General features: G+C 40.4%; 1 protein-coding gene across 5 annotated transcripts in view; it reads right to left on the reverse strand.

The window, feature by feature from the left end:
- The window catches only part of akap9 (A kinase (PRKA) anchor protein 9), a 205,683-nt gene that overhangs the window by 154,988 nt on the left and 23,195 nt on the right, over positions 1-27,500 (reverse strand). For all 5 annotated transcript variants that reach the window (XM_079828322.1, XM_079828321.1, XM_079828323.1 and 2 more), the window contains exons 2-4: positions 15,272-15,463; positions 4,123-4,167; positions 2,061-2,117 (exon numbers count right to left, since the gene is read on the reverse strand). In XM_079828322.1, coding sequence (XP_079684448.1) covers positions 2,061-2,117; positions 4,123-4,167; positions 15,272-15,463 — 294 coding nt within the window. The remainder of the gene's footprint in view (positions 1-2,060; positions 2,118-4,122; positions 4,168-15,271; positions 15,464-27,500) is intronic.

Raw genomic sequence — 27,500 nt, forward strand, 5'->3', positions numbered from 1 at the left:
AGGACCAGAACCAGGACCAGTTCCAGATCTAGAACTAGAACCAGAAGCAGAACCAGAACTAGAACCAGTTCCAGATCCAGAACTAGTTCCAGAACTAGAACCAGTTCCAGAAATAGAACTAGAACCAGTTCCAGATCCAGAACTAGACCAAGAACCAGAACTAGACCAAGAACCAGATCTAGAACCAGTTCCAGAACTAGAACCAGTTCCAGAACTAGAACCAGTTCCAGATCCAGAACTAGAACCAGTTCCAGAACTAGAACCAGTTCCAGAACTAGAACCAGATCCAGAAATAGAACTAGAACCAGTTCCAGATCCAGAACTAGACCAAGAACCAGAACTAGAACCAGTTCCAGATCCAGAACTAGAACCAGTTCCAGATCTAGAACCAGTTTCAGAACTAGAACCAGTTCCAGATCCAGAACTAGAACCAGTTCCAGAACTAGAACCAGTTCCAGATCCAGAACTAGAACTAGAACCAGTTCCAGTTCCAGAACTAGACCTAGACCTAGAACCAGAACTAAAACCAGTTCCATAACTAGAACCAGTTCCAGATCTAGAACCAGTTCCAGAACTAGAACCAGTTCCACAACTAGAACCAGTTCCAGATCCAGAACTAGAACCAGTTCCAGATCCAGAACTAGAACCAGTTCCAGATCCAGAACTAGAACCAGTTCCAGACCTAGACCTAGAACCAGATCCAGAACTAGAACCAGTTCCAGATCCAGATCCAGAACTAGAACCAGTTCCAGATCCAGAACTAGAACTAGTTCCAGATCCAGAACTAGAACCAGATCCAGAACTAGAACCAGTTCCAGATTCAGATCCAGATCCAGAACTAGAACCAGTTCCAGACCTAGACCTAGAACCAGATCCAGAACTAGAACCAGTTCCAGATCCAGATCCAGAACTAGAACCAGTTCCAGATCCAGAACTAGAACTAGTTCCAGATCCAGAACTAGAACCAGATCCAGAACTAGAACCAGTTCCAGATTCAGATCCAGATCCAGAACTAGAACCAGTTCCAGATCCAGAGCTAGAACTAGACCTAGAACCAGAACTAGAAGTAGATCCAGATCCAGATCCAGATCCAGACCCAGACCCAGAGTGTCATGACGGTGCCGGAGCTCGGGCAGGAGAATCTGAGGATCTTCTACTGAATCTCAGGGTTATTATAGTTCACATTACTTGAAACTAAACAAACCTTAATTAAAATAAAACATTTAAAAACGTACATTTCTAATGAATAAAAAGGCTATTATAGATTTAAAACTTATTTATTTTAAAAAACTTAACTTATTTTATTTCACCTTTTTTATTTAGCAATATTTAAATAAATTATTAAATTGTTGATAAAAACATAAATATAATTAAGTTAATTATTAAATCACCAGACAAATTAATAAAATTGACCTTTTGTTTAATTTGCACTTAAAATGAATTGACACAAACTCAAGCTGAAATAAAAATCAATCCAAAAAAAAAATAAAAAAAAATTGTATTTATTTATTATTTAATTTTGAGTAATTTGGCCCTCGATATTAATGTGCTAAATAACTCTAATAAAAAAAATTACAAAAACACACAAATGTTAATTAAAATCAAAATGGAAAAAGAAAAATACGAATTAATTTGAAATAAAATTGCATTAATACTAAATATTTATAATAAAAACTATAATAGCATCGCAATAATAATACATTTATTTTATATAGCACCTTTAAAAATGTATTTCTCAAGGCGTTTAATTATACTAAAATAACACTTTTCTCTATTCTTTCTGATTTCTGTTGATGTTTTTAGGCCGTGTGTCCACAAAAGCCGTTTTTCTCCTAATGCTAGTGGATTTTCCGCCTTTTACCCAGCCGTCCAATCACAGTGGAGGAGGGGCGGGACTAATACCACAGTGACCAATCTAAGGCCTTTACCCGCTGGCCTCCACCAATAACATACACCCATTAGCATTAGCATTAGCATCTCCAGAGATGAGGAGAAACAGGAAGTGAGGTTAGTGTGTTAGAGGAAGAAGAGCGAGCGGCGCAGCGAGGGAACTACTGTACCCCAATCACACGGGCCCATGGCACATCACTTCCTGTCCTCTGCTGGAAACCATTCACCTGCCAGTTCACAACACGACACACACACACACACACACACACACACATGACATCATCTGCCCTCAGACACAACTGAGGAAATAACCACGCCTATTTTAGGCCCTTTATGATTATTTCCATGATTTACCCTTTATTAGATTCAGTATTTTCTTGTTATATTTCACATTTATTTATAATTTAATCTTGTTTCAACTTTTATTTCAGTCATGTTTGTACTTTAAGAAAAAGACAATGATGTATTTTGCTAAACGCTAATGAAATGAAAATAATGTCACAGTCCAACAAATCCCAATATACAGAATAAAAACAATATATAACTAAATAATAAATACATAGTTTTGTGTTGGTAATTGGAGAAAATGCACTTAATGAAAATAAATAAATAGCTTTTTTTTGTATTAATAATTGAGATGTGCTTAATATAAATAAAATACATAAGTACATGAATAATTACATTGTTTTTTGTGTTGATAATTGAAGAAAATTGAGCTGAACAAAAAATAAATAAATAGTTTGTTTTTGTGTTGATAATTGAGGAGAAGTTGTGCTTAATAAAAATAAATAAATAAATAGTTTGTTTTTGAACTGATAATTGAGCTAAATAAAATATATATAAATAATTAGTTTTTGTACTGATAATTGAGCTAAATAAAATATATATAAATAATTAGTTTTTGTACCGATAATTGAGCTAAATAAAATAAATATATATAAATAATTAGTTTTTGTATTGATAATTGAGCTAAATAAAATATATATAAATAATTACTTTTTGTATTGATAATTGAGCTAAATAAAATAAATATATATAAATAATTAGTTTTTGTACTGATAATTGAGCTAAATAAAATAAATATATATAAATAATTAGTTTTTGTATTGATAATTGAGCTAAATAAAATAAATATATATAAATAATTAGTTTTTGTACTGATAATTGAGCTAAATAAAATGAATATATATATAAATAATTAGTTTTTGTATTGATAACTGAAGAAAATTGAGCTAAATAAAATAAATAAATAGTTTGTTTTTGTATTGTATTGATAATTGAGAAGAAATTTGCTTAATATAAATAAATAAATACACAAATAAATAAATAAATAGTTTTTGTATTGATAATTTAGGAAAATTGTGCTTAATAAAAATAAATAAATAAATAATTTGGTTTTTGTATTGATAAATGAGGAGAAATGTGCTTAATAAAAATAAATAAATATATAATTGTAAGTTGATAATTGAGGAAAATTGTGCTTAATAAAAATAAATATATAAATAGTTTGTTTTTGTGTTGATAATTGAAGAAAATCAAGCTAAAAAAAGTTTATAAATACATAAATAGTTTTTTGCATTGATAATTTAGGAAAATTGTGCTTAATAAAAATAAATAGTTTTTGTGCTGATAATTGAGCTAAATAAAATAAATATATAATTTTGTGTTGATAATTGAGGAAAATTGTGCTTAATAAAAATAAATAATTAGTTTTTGTACTGATAATTGAGCTAAATAAAATAAATATATATAATTAGTTTTTTGTATTGTGATAATTGAGGAGAAATGTGCCTAACAAAAATAAATAAATATGTAATTTGGTGTTGATAATTGAGGAAAATTGTGCTTAATAAAAATAAATAAATAAATAGTTTGTTTTTGTGTTGATAATTGAAGAAAATTTAGATAAAAAATATAAATAAATACATAAATGAAAAGTGTTTTTATTGATAACTGAGGAGAAATGTGCTTATAGAATATAAATGAGTAAATAATTAGATAAATGTATTTTGTTGTATTGGTAATTGAGGATAAATGTGTTTAATGAAAATGAATGAATAAATAAATTTAAATAACAGTATCTCCTCAAGGCCGGACAGGATTTGTGAGGCTGCCTGGCAACCGGCAGGTCACATGATGCCCTGAGCACAAGAGGCTTCTGGGTCTCTCTTTAGTGCTGCGGCATCATAACCCATCACACAAAACCACACACACTTTAACACACACTCTTACCTCAGACGAGCAGTCTTCAGCCGTCGTGGAGACTTCACTCTCGGGCTGAAAAAACACAACACAATGAGGTCGCATATGCAATTAAGAGCACATAATTGAGTCTTCAGTGTTACTGGGCCATCAAGAGCGACACACTTCTAAAACTAAAGGATCGCTGTTCCACACACACACACACACACACACACACACACCATCCTCAGCTCAAACACACGACCCATGCTCTCGTTTCCTTTAGCGAGCATCACGGCTAATTACACCCATGAACATCTGACCTACATCCACAGCAATATAGAGCCGGAGGAACAGCTTAATATGAGCACCATAGACTAATACTGACCATCATCTGCTGTGTGTGAGGATGATGATGATGATGATGATGATGATGATGATGGACTCATAAGTGCAGCGTTTAATATAAATCTGACAGTTTTATTGGTTATATACACTAGAGGTCAAACACTGATAATAATCATAAATGTGTCATGAGCTCAAATCATCATATGAGAAGGATCATGTGACACTGAAGACACTTTATTATACATTCACAGGAATATATTAGTTATGATGTAATAAACACTGTCGCGCTGGAGAGATTTTTAAAGTAATTTAAATCATAAAATGACTATTGTTTAGCATTAATAAGTGCAGTTACTGATCGACAGCTTCAGTGATTATAAAAGTAGCGCTCTTTACTAATTCAGTAAAATAATAAATAAATAAATAAATAAATATATATATATATATAATTAGTTTTTGTATTGATAATTGAGCTAAATAAAATAAATATATAATTAGTTTTTGTATTGATAATTGAGCTAAATAAAATAAATATATAATTCGTTTTTTTATTGATAATTGAGCTAAATAAAATAAATATATAATTAGTTTTTGTATTGATAATTGAGCTAAATAAAATAAATACATATAAATAATTAGTTTTTGTACTGATAATTGAGCTAAATAAAAAAAATATATATATATATATAATTAGTTTTTGTATTGATAATTGAGCTAAATAAAATAAATATATAATTAGTTTTTGTATTGATAATTGAGCTAAATAAAATAAATATATAATTAGTTTTTGTATTGATAATTGAGCTAAATAAAATAAATCAATATATATATATAATTAGTTTTTGTATTGATAATTGAGCTAAATAAAAAAAAATATATATATATATATATAATTAGTTTTTGTATTGATAATTGAGCTAAATAAAATAAATATATAATTAGTTTTTGTATTGATAATTGAGCTAAATAAAAGAAATATATAATTAGTTTTTGTATTGATAATTGAGCTAAATAAAATAAATATATAATTAGTTTTTGTATTGATAATTGAGCTAAATAAAATAAATATATATAAATAATTAGTTTTTGTATTAATAACTGAAGAAAATTGAGCTAAATAAAATAAATAAATAGTTTGTTTTTGTATTGATAATTGAGAAGAAATGTGCTTAATATAAATAAATAAACAAATAAATAAATCATTTTTGTATTGATAATTTAGGAAAATTGTGCTTAATAAAAATAAATAAATAAATAAATAATTCGTTTTTTGTATTGATAAATGAGGAGAAATGAGGAAAAATTGTGCTTAATAAAAATAAATATATAAATAGTTTGTTTTTGTGTTGATAATTGAAGAAAATTAAGCTAAAAAAGTCGCAGTTTAACACTAGAACCACCAGAGGTCGCTGTATACCTAAAACCGCCAGCGGGTAAAATTTACCCATGCAAATTATTACTGTATTGATACGGCTAAAAAAAACATAATGTCACTGTATTATGCCCCTGTCTTCACAAAGTAATGTCTAGAGTCATGAAATGATTATTTTTAGTCATCAACTATGTTTTATGCTGCTGATGCAGCTACACTAATCACTTTTTGGTGACTATAGGCTAAACCTGCAATGACGACGAGAATTAGATGGAGATAAATACATATTTGGGTGGTGTAATATTATAATAAAATGTCATTAATCCCATATTAAGATAACCCATGTTATTTAAATTACTAAAATACCCTAAAAAGAGCAATAATAATTCACAGCACTGCATAAGATGTATGACAACTACGAATTCAAGCGCACAGTTTGACCTAATTAATTATTAATTTGTATAGTTATATCATTTATAATTTGAATAAGAGAACCAAACCAATAAACTTGGGATAATCATTGAAATTGTTTTATTCATTCCATCATATTGGATTTTTTTCTCCAGGAAACGTGCAGACTTGAATAAATAGCTACACAGTAGCAAACAATACTCAATACAAAATTGCAAAACAAAAATGTATAATTAATACAAAGTTTGAACATTTATAAATAGGCTAAAGCATCTTTATTTGACTGTGTGTTGTGTGGCTGTTTACAGTAAGCCGACGCGTCGCTCAAACACAGCGCGAAAATAGAGGAATTATATATAGCGGTAAATCTGACCCGCTGGCGCTTATAGGTATAAATGCCCCGTTTTTAAATCTGGTTTTATCTAAACAATTTTTAACAACAGGGGATTGTAAATAACACAGTTTTAGTAAAAGTCAGCGACTGGGAGACTTGGATATTTTATTAGAAATCTTTTATGTACATTTGAAAAACAGCCATGGGTCAATTTTACCCCGTGGCGATTCTAGTGTTAAAGAAAAGCTTTTGCTTTTGCTGTGTCTGAAATCGCTCCCTATATTAAAGGTGCAGTGTGTACGTTTTAGCGGCATCTTGTGGTGAGGTTGCGAATTTCATCCGCTCCCTTTTGGAGCACATTGAGAAGCTACGGTGGCCCACACAGGACAAAGATGTGAGACAGGAGAGAGTAGCTAGCGCTCTGTAGAGAAGTTTGTCCCTTTAGGGCTACTGTAGAAACATGGCGGCACAAAATGGCGGCTTCACTGTAAGGGACCCGCGGTGTGTGTGGATAGAAACGGCTCATTCTAAGATAATAAAAACACAACGGCTCATTATGTAAGGACGGAAAACAGTTTTGTATATTATTTTGTAAGTCTGTCAATAGATCCTCATAAATATTACACACTGCACCTTTAAATAGGGAACAGTGTCCGAAACCATAGTGGACGTTATCGAGTGCACTCATTCAATCCCACAATGCACCGCAAGAGAAACTGCGGGAGGTAATTAGGACACAGGCTGCGTCCGAAATCACGTACTATGTGAGTAGGTACTACATTTGAATTTGAACGAACTTCGCGACCGTTAAAAAAGGAAGTTCTATATAGTATGAATGTAATTTGGACGTACTACAACCGCCATGTTGTCATGATCATGTGACCTACCAGCATCAGTTGCGTCCCTTCACCTCCATTCATAAATCGTCTCCCGTGGCCTCATGGGATAGTAAAGCGTGCATCGTATGCACACTTCAGAATCTCGTCGGAAGTATTAGGTCATCCGGGTATTTTTCGCCTACTGTTTTTCGAATACTATGAATTCGGACATACTACTCTGTTGGCGTACTGTTTTTTTTGCACACTAAATAGTAGAGAAGTATTCGATTTCAGACGCAGCTATTAATACGTCAATCAGCCGGTATAGTGGTCATTTCATGTTTTGTTTTTAAATAAAAGTGTTTGTTTGCCGCAAAGTTTTAGTTTTACAAATCATTACATTAAAAATAGTATTAAAATAGGATCATATTTAGAGAAAGTCCTTGAAAAGTGCTTACATTTCTTAAAAGTGCTTAAAAAATAAAAACATTCGACTATTTCTGCCACAATCCCATGGTTACAGTGAGCGTTACCATGGTGAGTGTTGGGGATTTGTGGATTGTAAAGCCTTCTATAGCTTGTTTGTTCATGTTCATTGTTTCTCCTGGCTTCCACGTCAGAGATATTCGATCGGATATGGTTAATAACAGAGAATTATGCGCTGAATTCAAACGCTTTCTCACTAGATCTCGCAGACGTTATTAATTCTGCTCCCAATTCAAACGCTTTCTCACTAGATCTCGCAGACGTTATTAATTCTGCTCCCAATTCAAACGGTTTCTCACTGGATCTCCAGCGCTGTGTCCAGATCGGCCCGTGTGTGAGCTCACCAGTGTTGGGGAAAGTTACTTTTAAAAGTAATGCGTTACAATATTGCGTTACTCCCTTAAAAAGTAACTAATTGAGTTACTTAGTTACTTTTTAAGAAAAGTAATGCGTTACGTTACTTTTGCGTTACTTTTTCTCACCTGGGCTGGGCTTGTTTTTGTTTATAACAAAAAAGTGATATTTTGTGCAGCGGTAAAGACCTCTTCATACCAAAATGTAAATAATGTAAATAATAATAAGCTCAGGCTGAGGTAAAGATGCAGATTCCCTCATGAACACTAGAGGGCGCAGCTCTGGATAATGGAGAAGAGGACGCAGGAGAAGAAAGATTTACCAATAACAACTAAATCTAGTCATTTTCATCATCAAAGCTCAGCAGCAAGACATTGGTCAATTAAATATAAAGGTAGATTATGCATAAAAATAGTTGTTTTATTTCACATTTAATTATTGGAGGTTCTGATTTTGCATTTGACTGATTTTATTCATTTTGAGGAGAACAGAATCTTTATTGTGCAAGTGAGAGAAATAAATGCTCACATTTAGTCTAGAACTACAATAACCCTCATGTTTACACACACACACACACACACACACTCGCACACTCGCACACTCGCACACTCGCACACACGCACACACGCACACTCGCACACTCGCACACACGCACACACGCACACACGCACACACGCACACTCGCACACTCGCACACTCGCACACTCGCACACTCGCACACTCGCACACTCGCACACACGCACACTCGCACACTCGCACACTCGCACACTCGCACACTCACACACTCACACACACACACTCACACACTCACACACTCACACACTCACACACTCACACACTCACACACTCACACACTCACACACTCACACACACACACGCACACACCTCTGCACTTATTTTTCTCCACATGGGGGCAGGAGAGCTGTCAGTCAAACTAATGTGAAAAAGTAACTCAGATTTTTGTTGTAAATTTGAAAAGTAATGCGTTACTTTACTAGTTACTTGGAAAAAGTGATATTATTACGCAACTCAAGCTACTTGTAATGCGTTTCCCCAGCACTGGAGCTCACGCTGTGCTGTCTATCATTGCTCCGAGCAGCTCAAAGGAATATCACGGTTTATTTCTGCTTTCATTATGAACTCTAACAAAATGGAGTCGCACCAGCAGGAGAACTGAGCTCTGCACTCGTTTAAAGTGTCTAGTGTGGCAGACTCAAACCCATCAGACATGCACATTCACCATAACAATAGTGTAGGTTCTCCTGTGTGCTTTTATACTCAGATGTCAGCACAATCATAAGCGTTGTTTCCATGGCAACCGCTGCAGGAGGAAGTTACACGGCCACTTGAAACTTTGCAGTGGTAAATTAAATGTAAATATATGTGTCGACTACACATTTTAATACATGTTCTCTCCTCGGAAAGACGTGGAAACGGTGCTGTCGAGTTACATAAGTGAGCTCAATCAGACGAGTCTTCTTAAGAGTGTGTGTGTGTGTGTGTGTTTAAAGTGGATTGCTTTTTAATTCAAACAAAGAGCTTGAGCCGCACAGACGGAGGAGAATCAGGACTGGCTTCCTGGAGAAACCTCTGATGATGGAGCGCTGATGCATTCAGAGCGGAGAGAAAAGAGCCAGAGAAGTGCTGCTATTCTGCTGCAAGGACACCGGAATCACACACACACACACACACACACACACACACACACACACACAGGCTTAACCAGTTCAAACGCAGTTGTCTGTTGCCTGGGCAACCACTAATTTCACACTCCTCTATAACTACAAACACAGCCTCAACCTGCCCGGCTTTAAAAACATCTACGCACTTATAATCTCTTGTATTTATGAAAGAGCTGCGAAGAAAAACATTCTGTGTACATGTACATTATATATATATATATATATATATATACACCAATCAGGCATAACATTATGACCACCTTCCTAATATTGTGTTATAACCGTCTGCAATCCGACCCCTTTCTATCAGAACCAGCATTAACTTCTTGAGCAGTTTGAGCTCCAGTAGCTCGTCTGTTTGATCGGACCACACGGGCATCAATGAGCCTCGGCCGCCCATGACCCTGTGGCCGGTTCTCCACTGGTCCTCCATCACCCTGTGGCCGGTTCTCCACTGGTCCTTCATGACCCTGTGGCCGGTTCTCCACTGGTCCTCCATGACCCTGTGGCCCGTTCTCCACTGGTCCTTCATGACCCTGTGGCCGGTTCTCCACTGGTCCTCCATGACCCTGTGGCCGGTTCTCCACTGGTCCTTCATGACCCTGTGGCCGGTTCTCCACTGGTCCTCCATGACCCTGTGGCCCGTTCTCCACTGGTCCTCCATGACCCTGTGGCCGGTTCTCCACTGGTCCTCCATGACCCTGTGGCCGGTTCTCCACTGGTCCTCCATGACCCTGTGGCCGGTTCTCCACTGGTCCTCCATGACCCTGTGGCCGGTTCTCCACTGGTCCTTCATGACCCTGTGGCCGGTTCTCCACTGGTCCTTCATGATCCTGTGGCCGGTTCTCCACTGGTCCTCCATGACCCTGTGGCCGGTTCTCCACTGGTCCTCCATGACCCTGTGGCCGGTTCTCCACTGGTCCTTCATGACCCTGTGGCCGGTTCTCCACTGGTCCTCCATGAGCCTGTGGCCGGTTCTCCACTGGTCCTCCATGACCCTGTGGCCGGTTCTCCACTGGTCCATCATGACCCTGTGGCCGGTTCTCCACTGGTCCTCCATGACCCTGTGGCCGGGTCTCCACTGGTCCTCCATGACCCTGTGGCCGGTTCTCCACTGGTCCTTCATGATCCTGTGGCCGGTTCTCCACTGGTCCTTCATGACCCTGTGGCCGGTTCTCCACTGGTCCTCCATGACCCTGTGGCCGGTTCTCCACTGGTCCTCCATGACCCTGTGGCCGGTTCTCCACTGGTCCTCCATGACCCTGTGGCCGGTTCTCCACTGGTCCTCCATGACCCTGTGGCCGGTTCTCCACTGGTCCTCCATGACCCTGTGGCCGGTTCTCCACTGGTCCTCCATGACCCTGTGGCCGGTTCTCCACTGGTCCTCCATGACCCTGTGGCCGGTTCTCCACTGGTCCATCATGACCCTGTGGCCGGTTCTCCACTGGTCCTCCATGACCCTGTGGCCGGTTCTCCACTGGTCCTCCATGACCCTGTGGCCGGTTCTCCACTGGTCCATCATGACCCTGTGGCCGGTTCTCCACTGGTCCTCCATGACCCTGTGGCCGGTTCTCCACTGGTCCTCCATGACCCTGTGGCCGGTTCTCCACTGGTCCTCCATGACCCTGTGGCCGGTTCTCCACTGGTCCTCCATGACCCTGTGGCCGGTTCTCCACTGGTCCTCCATGACCCTGTGGCCGGTTCTCCACTGGTCCTCCATGACCCTGTGGCCGGTTCTCCACTGGTCCTTCATCACCCTGTGGCCGGTTCTCCACTGGTCCTCCATGACCCTGTGGCCGGTTCTCCACTGGTCCTTCATCACCCTGTGGCCGGTTCTCCACTGGTCCTCCATCACCCTGTGGCCGGTTCTCCACTGGTCCTTCATCACCCTGTGGCCGGTTCTCCACTGGTCCTCCATCACCCTGTGGCCGGTTCTCCACTGGTCCTCCATCACCCTGTGGCCGGTTCTCCACTGGTCCTCCATCACCCTGTGGCCGGTTCTCCACTGGTCCTTCATCACCCTGTGGCCGGTTCTCCACTGGTCCTCCATGACCCTGTGGCCGGTTCTCCACTGGTCCTTCATGACCCTGTGGCCGGTTCTCCACTGGTCCTCCATGACCCTGTGGCCGGTTCTCCACTGGTCCTCCATGACCCTGTGGCCGGTTCTCCACTGGTCCTTCATCACCCTGTGGCCGGTTCTCCACTGGTCCTCCATCACCCTGTGGCCGGTTCTCCACTGGTCCTCCATCACCCTGTGGCCGGTTCTCCACTGGTCCTTCATCACCCTGTGGCCGGTTCTCCACTGGTCCTTCATCACCCTGTGGCCGGTTCTCCACTGGTCCTCCATCACCCTGTGGCCGGTTCTCCACTGGTCCTCCATCACCCTGTGGCCGGTTCTCCACTGGTCCTTCATCACCCTGTGGCCGGTTCTCCACTGGTCCTCCATGACCCTGTGGCCGGTTCTCCACTGGTCCTTCATCACCCTGTGGCCGGTTCTCCACTGGTCCTTCATCACCCTGTGGCCGGTTCTCCACTGGTCCTTCATCACCCTGTGGCCGGTTCTCCACTGGTCCTTCATCACCCTGTGGCCGGTTCTCCACTGGTCCTCCATCACCCTGTGGCCGGTTCTCCACTGGTCCTCCATCACCCTGTGGCCGGTTCTCCACTGGTCCTTCATCACCCTGTGGCCGGTTCTCCACTGGTCCTCCATGACCCTGTGGCCGGTTCTCCACTGGTCCTCCATGACCCTGTGGCCGGTTCTCCACTGGTCCTTCATCACCCTGTGGCCGGTTCTCCACTGGTCCTTCATCACCCTGTGGCCGGTTCTCCACTGGTCCTTCATGACCCTGTGGCCGGTTCTCCACTGGTCCTTCATCACCCTGTGGCCGGTTCTCCACTGGTCCTCCATGACCCTGTGGCCGGTTCTCCACTGGTCCTTCATCACCCTGTGGCCGGTTCTCCACTGGTCCTTCATCACCCTGTGGCCGGTTCTCCACTGGTCCTTCATGACCCTGTGGCCGGTTCTCCACTGGTCCTTCATCACCCTGTGGCCGGTTCTCCACTGGTCCTCCATCACCCTGTGGCCGGTTCTCCACTGGTCCTCCATGACCCTGTGGCCGGTTCTCCACTGGTCCTTCATCACCCTGTGGCCGGTTCTCCACTGGTCCTCCATGACCCTGTGGCCGGTTCTCCACTGGTCCTCCATGACCCTGTGGCCGGTTCTCCACTGGTCCTCCATGACCCTGTGGCCGGTTCTCCACTGGTCCTCCATGACCCTGTGGCCGGTTCTCCACTGGTCCTTCATCACCCTGTGGCCGGTTCTCCACTGGTCCTCCATGACCCTGTGGCCGGTTCTCCACTGGTCCTCCATGACCCCGTGGCCGGTTCTCCACTGGTCCTCCATGACCCCGTGGCCGGTTCTCCACTGGTCCTCCATGACCCTGTGGCCGGTTCTCCACTGGTTCTTCATGACCCTGTGGCCGGTTCTCCACTGGTCCTCCATCACCCTGTGGCCGGTTCTCCACTGGTCCTCCATCACCCTGTGGCCGGTTCTCCACTGGTCCTCCATGACCCTGTGGCCGGTTCTCCACTGGTCCTCCATGACCCTGTGGCCGGTTCTCCACTGGTCCTCCATGACCCTGTGGCCGGTTCTCCACTGGTCCTTCATCACCCTGTGGCCGGTTCTCCACTGGTCCTCCATGACCCTGTGGCCGGTTCTCCACTGGTCCTCCATGACCCTGTGGCCGGTTCTCCACTGGTCCTCCATGACCCTGTGGCCGGTTCTCCACTGGTCCTCCATCACCCTGTGGCCGGTTCTCCACTGGTCCTCCATCACCCTGTGGCCGGTTCTCCACTGGTCCTCCATGACCCTGTGGCCGGTTCTCCACTGGTCCTCCATGACCCTGTGGCCGGTTCTCCACTGGTCCTTCATCACCCTGTGGCCGGTTCTCCACTGGTCCTCCATCACCCTGTGGCCGGTTCTCCACTGGTCCTCCATGACCCTGTGGCCGGTTCTCCACTGGTCCTTCACTTTTGATAGAGACTGACCACTGCAGACCGGGAACACCCCACAAGAGCTGCAGTTTTGGAGATTTTGCCCGTTTTTCCTGCTTCTAACACATCAACTCTGAGGACAAAATGTTCACTTGCTGCCTAATATATCCCACCCACTAACAGGAGATGAAGAGATCATCAGTGTTACTCACTTCACTGGTCATAATGTTATGCCTGGGCGAATAATCGGACACTTGGAGCAGAGGTCATGTTAGACTTCCGCATACATAATTATTATGTATATATATATATATAAAAATACACACACATGCATGTATATATTGCAATAAATAATATAATATAATATAATATAATATAATGAATTAATATAATATTATATTACATTATATTATATTATATTAATTATATTATATTTAGGGCTGTCAAAAGATTAATCGCGATTAATCTCATCCAAAATTAAAGTTTGTGTTTACATAATATTTGTGTGTGTACTGTGTATAATTATTATTTATATATAAAAACACACAGAAGCATGTATATATTTAAGAAAAATGTATTATATTTATATATAAAATATTTATATTTATATATAATATAAATTATATAAATGTATATACAGTATATACATGCAAATATTTCTTAAATATATACATGAATGTGTGTGTATTTATATATACATAAAAATTATACACAGTACACACACAAATATTATGTAAACACAAACTTTAATTTTGGATGAGATTAATCGCGATTAATCTTTTGACAGCCCTAATTATATTATATTATATTAATAATATAATTAATATAATATAATATAATATAATATAATATAATATAATATAATATAATATAATATAATATAATATAATTAATATAATATAATATAATATAATATAATATAATATAATATAATATAATATAATATAATATAATATAATTTAATAAATATAATATTAAATACTTTAGTTTTGAAACTTTTGAAGCATTTTATTTTTAATTCTGAATTTTTTTTAAGTTGTTACCAAGTAAAAACGTTAATTTCGAGCCCTGGTACGTTTTCCTAATTTACCTAATTTATGATTAAAACTAATATTTGTGATAGAAAAAAATGCAATAAAGTGCAACAAAGCGGCCCATGTCATGTGAACATCCTGGCCTGAGCGGTTCATTACTGAACATCTGTAATAAAACTACCAGTGTCCATGAGAATCACACACACACACACACACACACACACACACACACACACACACACACACACACACACACACACACACACACACACACACACACACACACACACACACACACACACACACTCACACACTCACACACTCACACTCACACTCACACACACACACACACACACACACACACACACCTCTATGGTGTAGGTCTGGTCATGTGTGAGGGTTTCTCCGCTGTGGAGGGTTCTAGAGAGGGAGAATACGCTGGACTGATCCTCCGCCTGGACCCTGCCCTGCTCCTCCTCATCCGCTTCAGGCTTCCTCTTCTTCTTCTTCTGCCTCTTCTGCCCATCGGACTGAGCTTTCTTCTGCCGGTACTCGGCCAGCTGGAAGAGACCAGACACAAACACACACTTATGAGCGACACACACACCGATCACACGGGGCTGCCAATGTACACACATCAAAAAGACCCACAGAAAAGCGGCAGAGTTTGGAGAAGTTGAGCCGAATCATGACTGTTGACCGGCAGCTTCAATCCTTTAAATTTGCATTAGCGGGATTAGCAGCACAGACGAGCATTAGCACAGACATTGTGTGAGCGTGTGTGTGTGTGTGTGGAGACGGACGTCAGGCGCTGAAGTGTGTGTGCTAATCCCTGACCCAACTGGGTCATCACACACACTTCTGTACCGGAGAACGCATCCGCTGATACAGTCGAGTGTGTGTGAGTTCACCAGTGTTGGGGAAAGTTACTCTGAAAAGTAATGCGTTACAATATTGCGTTACTCCCTTAAAAAGTAACTAATTGAGTTACTTTTTGAGAAAAGTAATGCGTTACGTTACTTTTGCGTTACTTTTTCTCACCTGGGCTGGGCTTGTTTTTGTTTATAACAAAAAAAGTGATATTTTGTGCAGCGGTAAAGACCTCTTCATACCAAAATGTAAATAATGTAAATAATAATAAGCTCAGGCTGAGGTAAAGATGCAGATTCCCTCATGAACACTAGAGGGCGCAGCTCTGGATAATGGAGAAGAGGACGCAGGAGAAGAAAGATTTACCAATAACAACTAAATCTAGTGATTTTCATCATCAAAGCTCAGCAGCAAGACATTGGTCAATTAAATATAAAGGTAGATTATGCATAAAAATAGTTGTTTTATTTCACATTTAATTATTGGAGGTTCTGATTTTGCATTTGACTGATTTTATTCATTTTGAGGAGGACAGAATCTTTATTGTGCAAGTGAGAGAAATAAATGCTCACATTTAGTCTAGAACTACAATAACCCTTATGTTCACACACAATTTAACCATTAAAAAGTCTTAAAATGTACAAAAGTCAGAATTTACACACACACACACACACACACACACACACACACACACACACACACACACACACACACACACACACACACACACACACACACACACACACACACACACACACACACACACACACACACACACACACACACACACACACACACACACACACACACACACACACACACACACACACACACACACACACACACTCTCTCTCCAGTGGCGTAACTTTGCTTTGAAAAGTGTTCGCATTCAAACAAAAATGCAGTATTGCAGTAAGAAATATAATTATTGCACTATAATTTTTATTTATATATCCGTATCAATTTGATAAATAAAATTATAATATTGGCAGTCATTTGCCAATGGATCTTTGATTCAACCGATTGGCTTGTTTACTTAGAAGGCGGGACATATTCATCACGCGTTGCAGTTTCTCCCATTCATAAGTAACCGCACCCGACCGTCTTTCTATATAGTATTTTGACTATATATGAGTTGCCAGTTCCTGTGTGCTCATTTGTCTAGAAAAAATATCTGTAAGTTTGGCACATTTGGCTGCGTCATCCTCCAATGCCTTTCTTTTTTTTATAACTTGGCTTTTTCAGCTCCCCCTGGCATCTTTTTACTATCCATTTTATTCTTCCGCGATTAGCTTACTCTCCCCACATCATTAAATGACGGGTTTGATTGTTTTTTTCTCAATGGCAACGACCGGAGTACACGCGACGCACTTGAGTTTAAAGAGAGAGAGAGCGCGCGCGCGCTCTGACAACAGAAAGCGGCACTTTTTAATGCACGGACTGATGCGCTGATTTAAATTAAAATCTAGTGTAATGTGCTGTGTTGTTATATCTGCATTCTACGTATTAAAAAGAAAGACGCTTTCAGCCTTACTCAACGGCCGCGGAAACAGGCCATGGGTTCAATCCATTCCCGCCGTTCTTATTTTGCTTCCGATGTATTAAATATACAGGCAATGAAGCGGCCACCTACAGCCGCTGAGAGGCTAAGCAGCAGGAAAGATTCGTGACGCGTTTACATGCCTTTTAAAACATGTAACAGGAACGTTTTATTGGCATGAGGCAGTTAATAGTAAACGTTACAAACGGTCAACAAAAGTGAGCATTCCTCCCTGCCCACCCCCTCTCTACACGGTCTAAAACAAATGCAGGAAACACTCTCAGGTAAATACCCACCTACACACGTGACCAACTACCCGGAAACACCTACTCAAAATACAAAATAAAAGACAAACATTTTCTGCACTTACATTCCAGCCCCTGATTATTACACACAAAAACACGGTAATAATCACCAACACAGTCAAAATACAGATAATATAAACTTGCACATTACATAATTCATTATTGTTACCCTTGGTTTTTTTTTTTCCCTTTTTTTTTTTTACAAAACACTTAAAAAATAAAAAAAATGTGTGTGTGTGTGAGAATGTCCAAAAAACTCAAACGTTCCTTTAGTTCATTCTTGTAGCGGAGTAAAAGTTAATGTTCAAGTCTAGTCTAAGTCGGTAAAGTCAATTGTCAATAATACAATCAAGTAAAAGTCAAAAGTCAAGTCAAAGGGTCAGTTGAGAGCTCTCAAATGTCAGTCATAGTTAGTCTTTAGATTCCTCGGCTTCAAGAATACGACATAATTTAGTAATTGGTCTGGTCAAGCAGGTACTCATGGTCTTGATTTTCACTTGCCGTGTGAATCCCTTTTTGTCCTTTATAGTGTGAATAATCTTGCCCATGATCCAGGAACTTCTAGGTGCGTTATCGTCCACTACCAGTACGACATCTCCCAGCTGAAGATTGCGTGTCTTTACCATCCACTTTTGGCGTTCCTGTAGTAGGGGTAGATATTCACCAATCCATCTTTTCCAAAATAAGTTAGCCAGATATTGAATTTGACGCCATCGTCGACGGGCAAACAAATCTTCCTTCTCAAACAATCCAGGTGGTAAGGTAAGCTTTCTTTTCAGAAGGAGAAGATGATTCGGTGTTAACGCCTCCAAATCATTAGGATCAAATGATGATCTGGTTATGGGTCGGTTGTTAAGTATGGATTCTGCTTCACACAAAAATGTATGAAGACCTTCTTCATCCAAACTTTGCCCTCGAAGGATAGAATTCAGTATCTTCTTTATTGATCTGATGAGCCTTTCCCAAATTCCTCCATGGTGTGAGCCGGTAGGAGGATTGAAAGTCCATTTTATATTCTTTTGAAGAAGAACAGTATTGATCTGACTGTGGTTCCAATTTTGGATCGCCTCTTGTAACTCACGCTCAGCCCCGACAAAGTTCGTTCCGTTATCTGAACGAATTTCAGCCACTTGTCCTCGTCGAGCGATAAAACGTCTCAGTGCATGAATGAATGAGTCTGTGTCCAGGGATGCAATCATTTCAATATGAACAGCTCTAATGGCCAAGCAGGTGAAGATGACTCCGTAGCGCTTTAAGATGGTTCTTCCTCGTTTTACCTCAAAAGGGCCGAAACAATCCACTCCGACATGAGTAAAGGATGGTTTGTCCGGTGAAACTCGATCTAGAGGCAGATCGGCCATCTGTTGATGACCTGCAATTCCATTGAACCTTCTGCAAACGACACATTTTGACAAAACTCTTCTTATGGCCACGCTCGCTCCAGGGATCCAATATCGCTGTCGAAGGGTAGCCAACATGTAGTTCCGCCCACCATGTCCCACTTCTTCATGAATTTGACGCAGAATCAAACTAGAGATGTGCAAGTCTTTAGCCAATATGATTGGGTGCTTAGAGTCTTCAGGAATCAATGCTTTATCAAGGCGTCCTCCAACCCTGATGATATCAGACTGAAGTATTGGATTAAGACTATAGAGAGGACTGTTTCGCTTGACTACTCCATCCTTTCGTAGACTGATCAGTTCCTCAGGAAATCTCTTCCTTTGTGAAAGTTGGATGATTTCCATTTCAGCATTTTCTAGTTCTCCCAAAGAAAGCAAGTCCTTACACACAGTAGATTTGAACTTCTGCATTTCCTTAATAATAGTCGTCCCTTGTTGATATGGATCTGCACTAAAGAAAACAAGAGCAGTCTGTAGTCGTTTCCTTTCCTTGCTAAGGTCCATCAAGATCTTTCTTAGACGAAGGATCCATGCTACGGCTTTCTTTAGTCGAATCCAAGAGGAGAAGTAATTGAGGAGGCATGATATGGAGTCAGATTCTTCTTTGACTTCTACCGTGTTTACCAAAGCACTCCTTTTGATCTCAGGATCATGAGATGGTATTACATCCCTATCGGTGGGATCCATTGGCCACTCTTCTTTTGGTCGAACGAGAAATGGGGGACCAGAAATCCACATCTCGCTCTTCAAGAAAGAATCCACTTTTGCTCCTCTTGACGCCAGATCTGCTGGATTGCTTGACGAATTAACGTACCTCCACTGTGCTACATCAGAAACCTTCAAAATTTCGGATACTCTATTAGCCACAAAGCACTTGAATCTTGAGGTCTTATTCCGAAGATATTTGAGTACTGAAGTGCTATCCGTCCAAAAAACAGAATCCTGAAAGGGCATCTTGAGTTCCTTTGTCCATATCTGGTCGATACGACTAGCAAGCGTGGCAGCTGTAAGTTCCAGGCGAGGGATTGTAATGGGTCTTAAGGGTGTAACTCTTGCCTTACTTACCAGAAGAGTAGAATAGGATAGTTGTTGGTCATTACGAAGCAGCAGATAGGATACCACACCATATCCTTGCTCGCTTGCATCTGAAAAGTGGTGCATTTCAGCAGATGTAACTTCTCCAAATCCATCGGGCTTCAAACATCTTCTGACCTTAAAACTCTCCAAGCGATGCAGATCATCCAGCCAGTTCATCCAACGTTGAACATACACTGGAGGAATAACATTGTCCCATCCTATTCCCTCTCTGCACAGATCTTGCAGTATCCTCTTGGCCGACAAAATTACAGGTGATAAGAACCCCAGAGGGTCGTAGATGGAGCTGACCACTGAGAGAATTCCTCTCCTGGTAAGAGGTCTATCTTTGACAACCACTTTGAAATTAAAGGCGTCTGATTCAGCACACCATTGCACTCCCAATGCCCTTTCAAGTGGCAAAGTGTCATAATCCAAGTCCAGATCCTTTACCTTCTTCTCTCTGTCCTTTTCCGGTATAGCGCCCAATACAGCACGGCTATTACTCATCCATTTTGTTAGATGAAATCCTCCTTTGGCACACATAATAGTGAGATCCTTGTACAATTTCACAGCATCTAATTCAGAAGGTACGGATACAAGGCAGTCATCCACATAGAAGTTATTAAAAACAACATCCAGTGTCTTGGAGTCAAATAGATCCTTTTGATCCATTGCACATTTCCTCAATGCAAAACTTGAGCAACTCGGTGATGATGTAGCTCCAAATAAATGAACCACCATTCTATATTCCTCTGGATTACCATTCACATTACCTTCAGGCCACCACAGGAATCTCAAGAGATCGCAGTCTTCTGGGTGAACTCGTATTTGATGGAACATGGATTCAATGTCAGCCATCAGGGCAACAGATTCCAGTCTAAATCGTACAAGCACGCTCACCAATGCACTGGTTAAGTCGGGACCTTGCAGAAGCTTACTATTCAGCGATGTACCCTGATAAGAGGCTCCACAATCAAACACAACCCTGATCCTGTGTTTTTTGGCATGGTATACACCATGATGGGGTATATACCACAAACGTCCATCACATCTCTTCAGTTCGGCCACAGGTACCTTTTCTGCATAACCCTTATGGATGACGTCCTCCATAAAGGTGGTGTAATCTGCGTGAAAGGAAGAATTTGCTTTAAACCTTTTTTGAAGAGTTAAAGCTCGTTGTTCTGCAATTCTCCTGTTCATTGGCATGACCACTTCAGCATTTCTGAATGGTAGACCGATGTAATAATGACCATTTTTCAGTCTTGCTGAATGGGACACAAAATCCAGAAACTGCGTATCCTCCTTCGACATTCCTGTCAACTCTTCGTGAACAGTCTCCGGAAAATCAGCCTTAAACTGCTGCTTCCACAACTCTTCCAACTTCATTACTGTAATCCTATTTACAGTCACAGGAAGTTGGGCAGCAGCATCCTCTCTATTCAAGCCCACACCTTTCAGTGGTCCATTAACGGTCCATCCAAACATAGTTCTTATAGCAAACGGGCCGTTACCCTGACTACGTATAATCTCCCAAGGCTCCAATGCTACTGGAACATTAGCTCCAATCAAAAGCTCAATACCTGCATTAATCGCAGGTAAGCAGATATGACTCAAATGAGGCCAACATTCAAGATCTTTCTGTGAGGCAATGTTTGCTGTGGTCACAGGCATGGTCTTTTGTGTGTAAACTTCCGGCAACGCACAGTAATATTCTTGATTCAACCCAGAAACCTCCAGGTCTTTCAGAACGTAACTAGCAACGGATTTGTCTTGACTCATCGTTCTGAGAAGAATATTAACTCGCTTCCCAGGGAGGTTGAGTTTGTTCATCAAACTTTCCGTACAGAAAGAAGCAGAACTTCCTGAATCAAGAAAAGCGTACGTCATCACCACACTGTTTCCATTCTTCGATTTGACGCACACTGGAACGATAGATAAAGCACAGGTGTCTGTACCAGCCCCAGTAAGACCACTGGTCTGCAGAGAGACCATGGCACTGTCTACGGCTGGCTTGAATTCGACTTTCTTCTTGTTTGAAGTGTCTTCCTTCTCATGAAGATAAATGTGAAGAAGACTTGGGTGTTTAAGACCACATATGCTACATATACTTCTCCTTTTACAGTCCCTGCTGATGTGTCCTGTATGCAGGCAACCAAAGCAAATTCCTCTCGTCATCAAGAAATTCATCTTTTCTCTATGACTTTTTCTGGTAAGTTGATTACAAACATCCAGCTGGTGCTCACCACCACAGAAGAGGCAGATTCTGTTGGTTGATATCTTAATGTGTTCTTTTATTTCCGGCATAGCAGTGATAGTAGTAGCAAAGCTGCTTCTGGCTTTTGGCGGAATTATTCTGGTATTCATCTTCCTACCTCCAACAGGTGATGCATCCTGAATATTTCCAAACACAGGATCGGAGAGAATTTTTACTTGTCTCTCAATGAAGTCCACAATATCAGGAAAGGTGGACTGATTATGGCGTCGTTCTTTTAACTCATATGCAACGACTCTCCATTTGTCTTTAAGTTTATAAGGAAGCTTTGAGAGGATAACTTGCATGTTAGTAGTGAGGTTCAGCTCATGCATATAGTGAATGTTTTGCATAGCGTTACAACAGCTCCTTAGGAAAAGACCATACTCTTGTAAAGCCTTAGCGTCTTCAGATTTTATAACTTTCCAAGAAAGAGCCTTTTCCATATATGAAGCAGATATTTTTACCTCATTGCCAAAGTTCTCCTTAAGCAAAGCCTTAGCCCTTGGGTAACCTTGTGAAGGGTTCATGTGCTGGCAACTTCTAACAAGCTCTTTCGGCTGTCCTCGTGTATATTGCTCCAGGAAGTGCAGACAATCCCCTGGGCTGTCTGCTTTCTTTTCCACCACCTCCTCAAATGAGCGCATGAACTCATGAAAGCGCAATGGATCTCCATCAAAGTGCGAAATTTCTCTGGGTGGAAGTGAAGACAATTTATGCTGCTTAACCAATAAAGTAGCAATATCATTTTGCTTACCAATGAGCTGAAGCATGCTTGGGTGGCTCACATCATTTTGAAAACTTGATCCAGGAGCATATCCATTCTGATTATCAAATGATGGCAATGCAGACTGTAGAGGTTTCATTTTGGATCTTGTTGATGGTTGTTGTTGTACTGACTGGGGTTGAGAATAACTTGAAATCCCTTGTGCGTTATCGATTTGTGATGTACAAGTTGCAGGCAAGAACTCTGATGCCACTGGCACACTAGCCGAAGGAACAAATGGTTCCACATCAGAGCGAAGATGCTTAGATACGATTCTATTAACAGAGATATGAGATTCTGAATGAACATCTTGATACACCTTTACCCTGGCCATTGATTCTGCTAATTTGGTTTCCAAGTTGAGTTTTTCCCTCTTCCGCCTCAATTGTTCCTCCTGTTCCTCTAATTCGTGTTTCTTTTGCAGCATTTGTTGAGAGGCCAATAAAGCAGCCACATCTGCCTCAGCCTTCAGACGAGTGGAAGAAATGGAAGATCGACTGAACCGAGATCCATGAGATGTCACTCTAGTAGATCTTTTGCTGCTTATATTTGAAACACTATCCATTGGTTGAATTTCATCCCCAGAATCCATTCCAGCATGTAGATGTGCATTAGAGAGCTGAGTATCATGTGTTGTAGACACAACTTCAACAGAGGGGGAAATACCAGATGGACGAATCCCTTGAGTTGTTGCATCCACTTCCACAATCCTGGGTTCCTGAATATCAGAAAGTGATTTCCCGGTTTCAGTCATCCATAGTTTCACATCTTCTACAAAGCCATTGTAATGTTTAGAAATGGAGTCAAACCATTCATTTTGTTTGGTTTGTTCCTCTGGAGGTAGTAAAGGCAGTATATTTTTATGTAGCACAGATGCGTCAGCCATCAGCAATTGTACCATTTTCAGCATTGAGCACACTTGTGAGACGTTGTCATCACATTTCATCAACCCTTTCATTGACGCAATCACATTCTTCACTTTATTCACTTTACTCTTGCGGTCCTTTTGCAAGGCTTCAATTTTAGCCACCAAGGCTTTTGCCGTGGGCTTAAGCTCCCGTTTGCCACTATCAGCAGCGTGCTCCATATCCTCAGAGTTCATTCTCCAACGCACCAGACAAGTGACTCAATTCCAAACAGCGCCGTATTTAGCGCGCACAGAGCCAAACAATGAATGAATGGGCGTAGTGAGGCGGCAAGAGAGCCTATCCATACGCAAGAGCAACACAAACTGCGTTCCATTCAACGCAACGGCAATAACAGCGTCTTCCACAACAGCGATGCACTCATGTCTATTTATATCGCTGACATACCTCTTCTGCCGTTTCATGCGTGTCGTGTCCTTTGATCCACTTCACGATGCGGGTCCGCGACAACATGATGTGTCTGTGCAGATACCGCTCGCGTCCATAATCCCAGGATAGCGTGCATTTTTGTTGACTAATGAAGCGGCCACCTACAGCCGCTGAGAGGCTAAGCAGCAGGAAAGATTCGTGACGCGTTTACATGCCTTTTAAAACATGTAACAGGAACGTTTTATTGGCATGAGGCAGTTAATAGTAAACGTTACAAACGGTCAACAAAAGTGAGCATTCCTCCCTGCCCACCCCCTCTCTACACGGTCTAAAACAAATGCAGGAAACACTCTCAGGTAAATACCCACCTACACACGTGACCAACTACCCGGAAACACCTACTCAAAATACAAAATAAAAGACAAACATTTTCTGCACTTACAGGCAATTTGTTTATTAAACCTTGATCAAAATTAAAATACAATTCACTTTTCATCATCAACATATAAAAATTAAAACAACAATATAATAGGCTAATATTTAAACATATAGCCTAACTATGAATCTAAATAGATTACGTTTTGCATGTAGCCAACTCCACTCCAAACGCTTCAAAAATGTATATTTTTTTATCAAACACAAAGTTTTTAATTTCAAATTTAATTGCTGAATTCAGTTCATATTTCCAACAAACGAAATTCCGAGCCAAAATAACGAAGTGGTAAAAAAAAAACTGCAAAAATGAAAAATATTAAAGAATTCGCAGGCTCTTTCGTCAGCATGAGTAAGATAAGCTATAAGACGCGCAATATGTCTGGAGACATGGAGTGGGGTCAGACATGATTTCTATTGAGTGTTGTTTTGCAGAAATCATTTCTTTAAAGTGAATTTTGTTTTCTATAAATTGTATTTTAATTTTGATCAAGGTTTCATAAACTTATTGCCTGTATATTTAATACATAAGCAAAATAAGAGCCGGGAATGGATAGACGTGCATAACGAACCCACTGGCCTGTTTGAGTAGCCTAATGCTGAAAGCGTCTTTGTTTTTAATACATTTCTAGAATATATGTGACCCCGTCTGTGAAACCCCGGCTAAAGTCGCATAATCTAATGAGGAGATATAGAGCGTCAAAGTAGTCATAGCCATAAAAATGACCAAAACAGGCGATTTGTGTTTATTGCTGTAAATGATAGATTATATCAAGGGCTTTGAGATGCAGTACTCAATTTTTCATTTATAATATTATAAATACTGAAATTAATGATTTTATTGACGCTACGTTTTATTATTTTGCACCAAAAAATACCGGACGTGGGCTTCTTAAATATTGATTTAATGTTTACTTTCGACGCAGAAACAACTGCTGATTCTTATATCATTCGGTTCAGAAACGTATTTTTTACAATTACAAAGTGCAAACAGACCATAATATCAATCCGCACGAGCAACGATCAGATCAGTGTCGCGAAAGGCAAGAAAACGGCGACTTAAGCCGGGTTACGATTTCTGTGTGGATTTCTTTGTGCCATCACCGACATTTCAGGAACAGTTTATTAGTTTCCTAACTCCACCTTCTGCCTATACATCCATCTTATTTTAAAGACATTTAATGGCTGCGACGTGTCGAAATAGTTTGGTTTTTGGATGCTGATGCGCTGGGTTTATGAATTCGCTCTGACAGCGGCAAGCGAAGTGCAAGAACAGAACAGCTGATAGTTTAATTAATAATGATTAATATAGGCCTACTGTTTTTTGTAGGCTAAATAAAGAACCCGCATTATATATTAATATAAAAAAGTTGCGTATGTCCTTCGGAAGCAAAGCTCTTGCGTCTGATGTTTTGGTTTCGGTTTGTAAGCCTATCCGAATAGAACATGCATGAATATGAGAACATAAAGTGCAGGACGTGCTTTATGTAAAAGAGTTATTAAGCACAATGAGCCATGAAAAAATCATAATGAATCATAATCTAATCGAAAAGTGAAGATTCACAGTTATCAGACTGACCTGTTCACTTGGTAGGGCATTAGATTTACTTCACAAATGTTACACAGTGAGATTTTCAATGGATGTTTTATATATTAATGGATATATATAGGCCTATTAATGACATTTTCTACTGAGATTTCATTTTACTTATAAAGTTATAGTCTATAAATCATTAGAGTGAACTGACTTGGTAAATCAATCTCTGCTGCCCCCATTCGTTTCAATGTTTACGCTTTTTGGACATGCACATCATGACTTGTTTTACAAAACTCTAAGAATTTTCCCATAAACGTGTCCTATAATCACTGAAAATGGGAGAATCTTAGCTTTAACCCTCAGAGCCCGACGGCATCGCCCACGACGTCACACGGCACCTCCGATAAATATTTATATTATTTCATGAAACTTTTATCGATTTTCTTACCGTTTTTTCCAGCAGAAAGCTAACGAGCTAGCCATCACGGGGGTGTCTTTGGTGTCTTTGTAGCCTTTACAGAAGGTTTTCTATCCAGCCTGGAACATGTGCATCTTTTTGGAGTTGTTCAGCAATAAATCAAAACGCTTACATCCAAGATTTATCCACTTGATGTCCATAATTTATACATTTTCCGTCATTTTTGCCGCTAGCGCGATGCTAGCTGCCATTTTGGATGAGAGAGAGAGAGACGCGCTGCAGTTTTTAGTAGTTTTGTGGAGAAAGTTTGAGGAGAAGTTCCTGATAGGAGCTGTTTTGAGGCTTGGCACCAGTAAATATATCTAAAATCCAAAGAGGCCAAAAGCGCCTGGACTTTTTTTGGAAAAATGTAAATAGTTTTGGTTCTGTATAAGTTATCATGTTTATTCCTGAGTTCCAGGACTCTAAAGACTTGAACAAACTGTTTTCCAGAGGAAATATGCTTAGCTTTTATTTATTTGTGTGTGTTTTCAATAAATATTTGAGTGATTCAATTTCCGTTTTATGTTTTCATTTGTCTTTATGGTCCCATAACTTATTTTACATTCAGGTGACATCAATGCAACACAAAAATACTGACAGTGCAACTTGTCTTGAAAAAAAAGAGGTGTGTCAATTGTCTGTGCACAACAGGGTTAATGTTTTA

Source organism: Gobio gobio (assembly GCF_949357685.1).
Source record: "Gobio gobio genome assembly, chromosome: 11".
Taxonomy (NCBI): Eukaryota; Metazoa; Chordata; class Actinopteri; order Cypriniformes; family Gobionidae; genus Gobio; species Gobio gobio.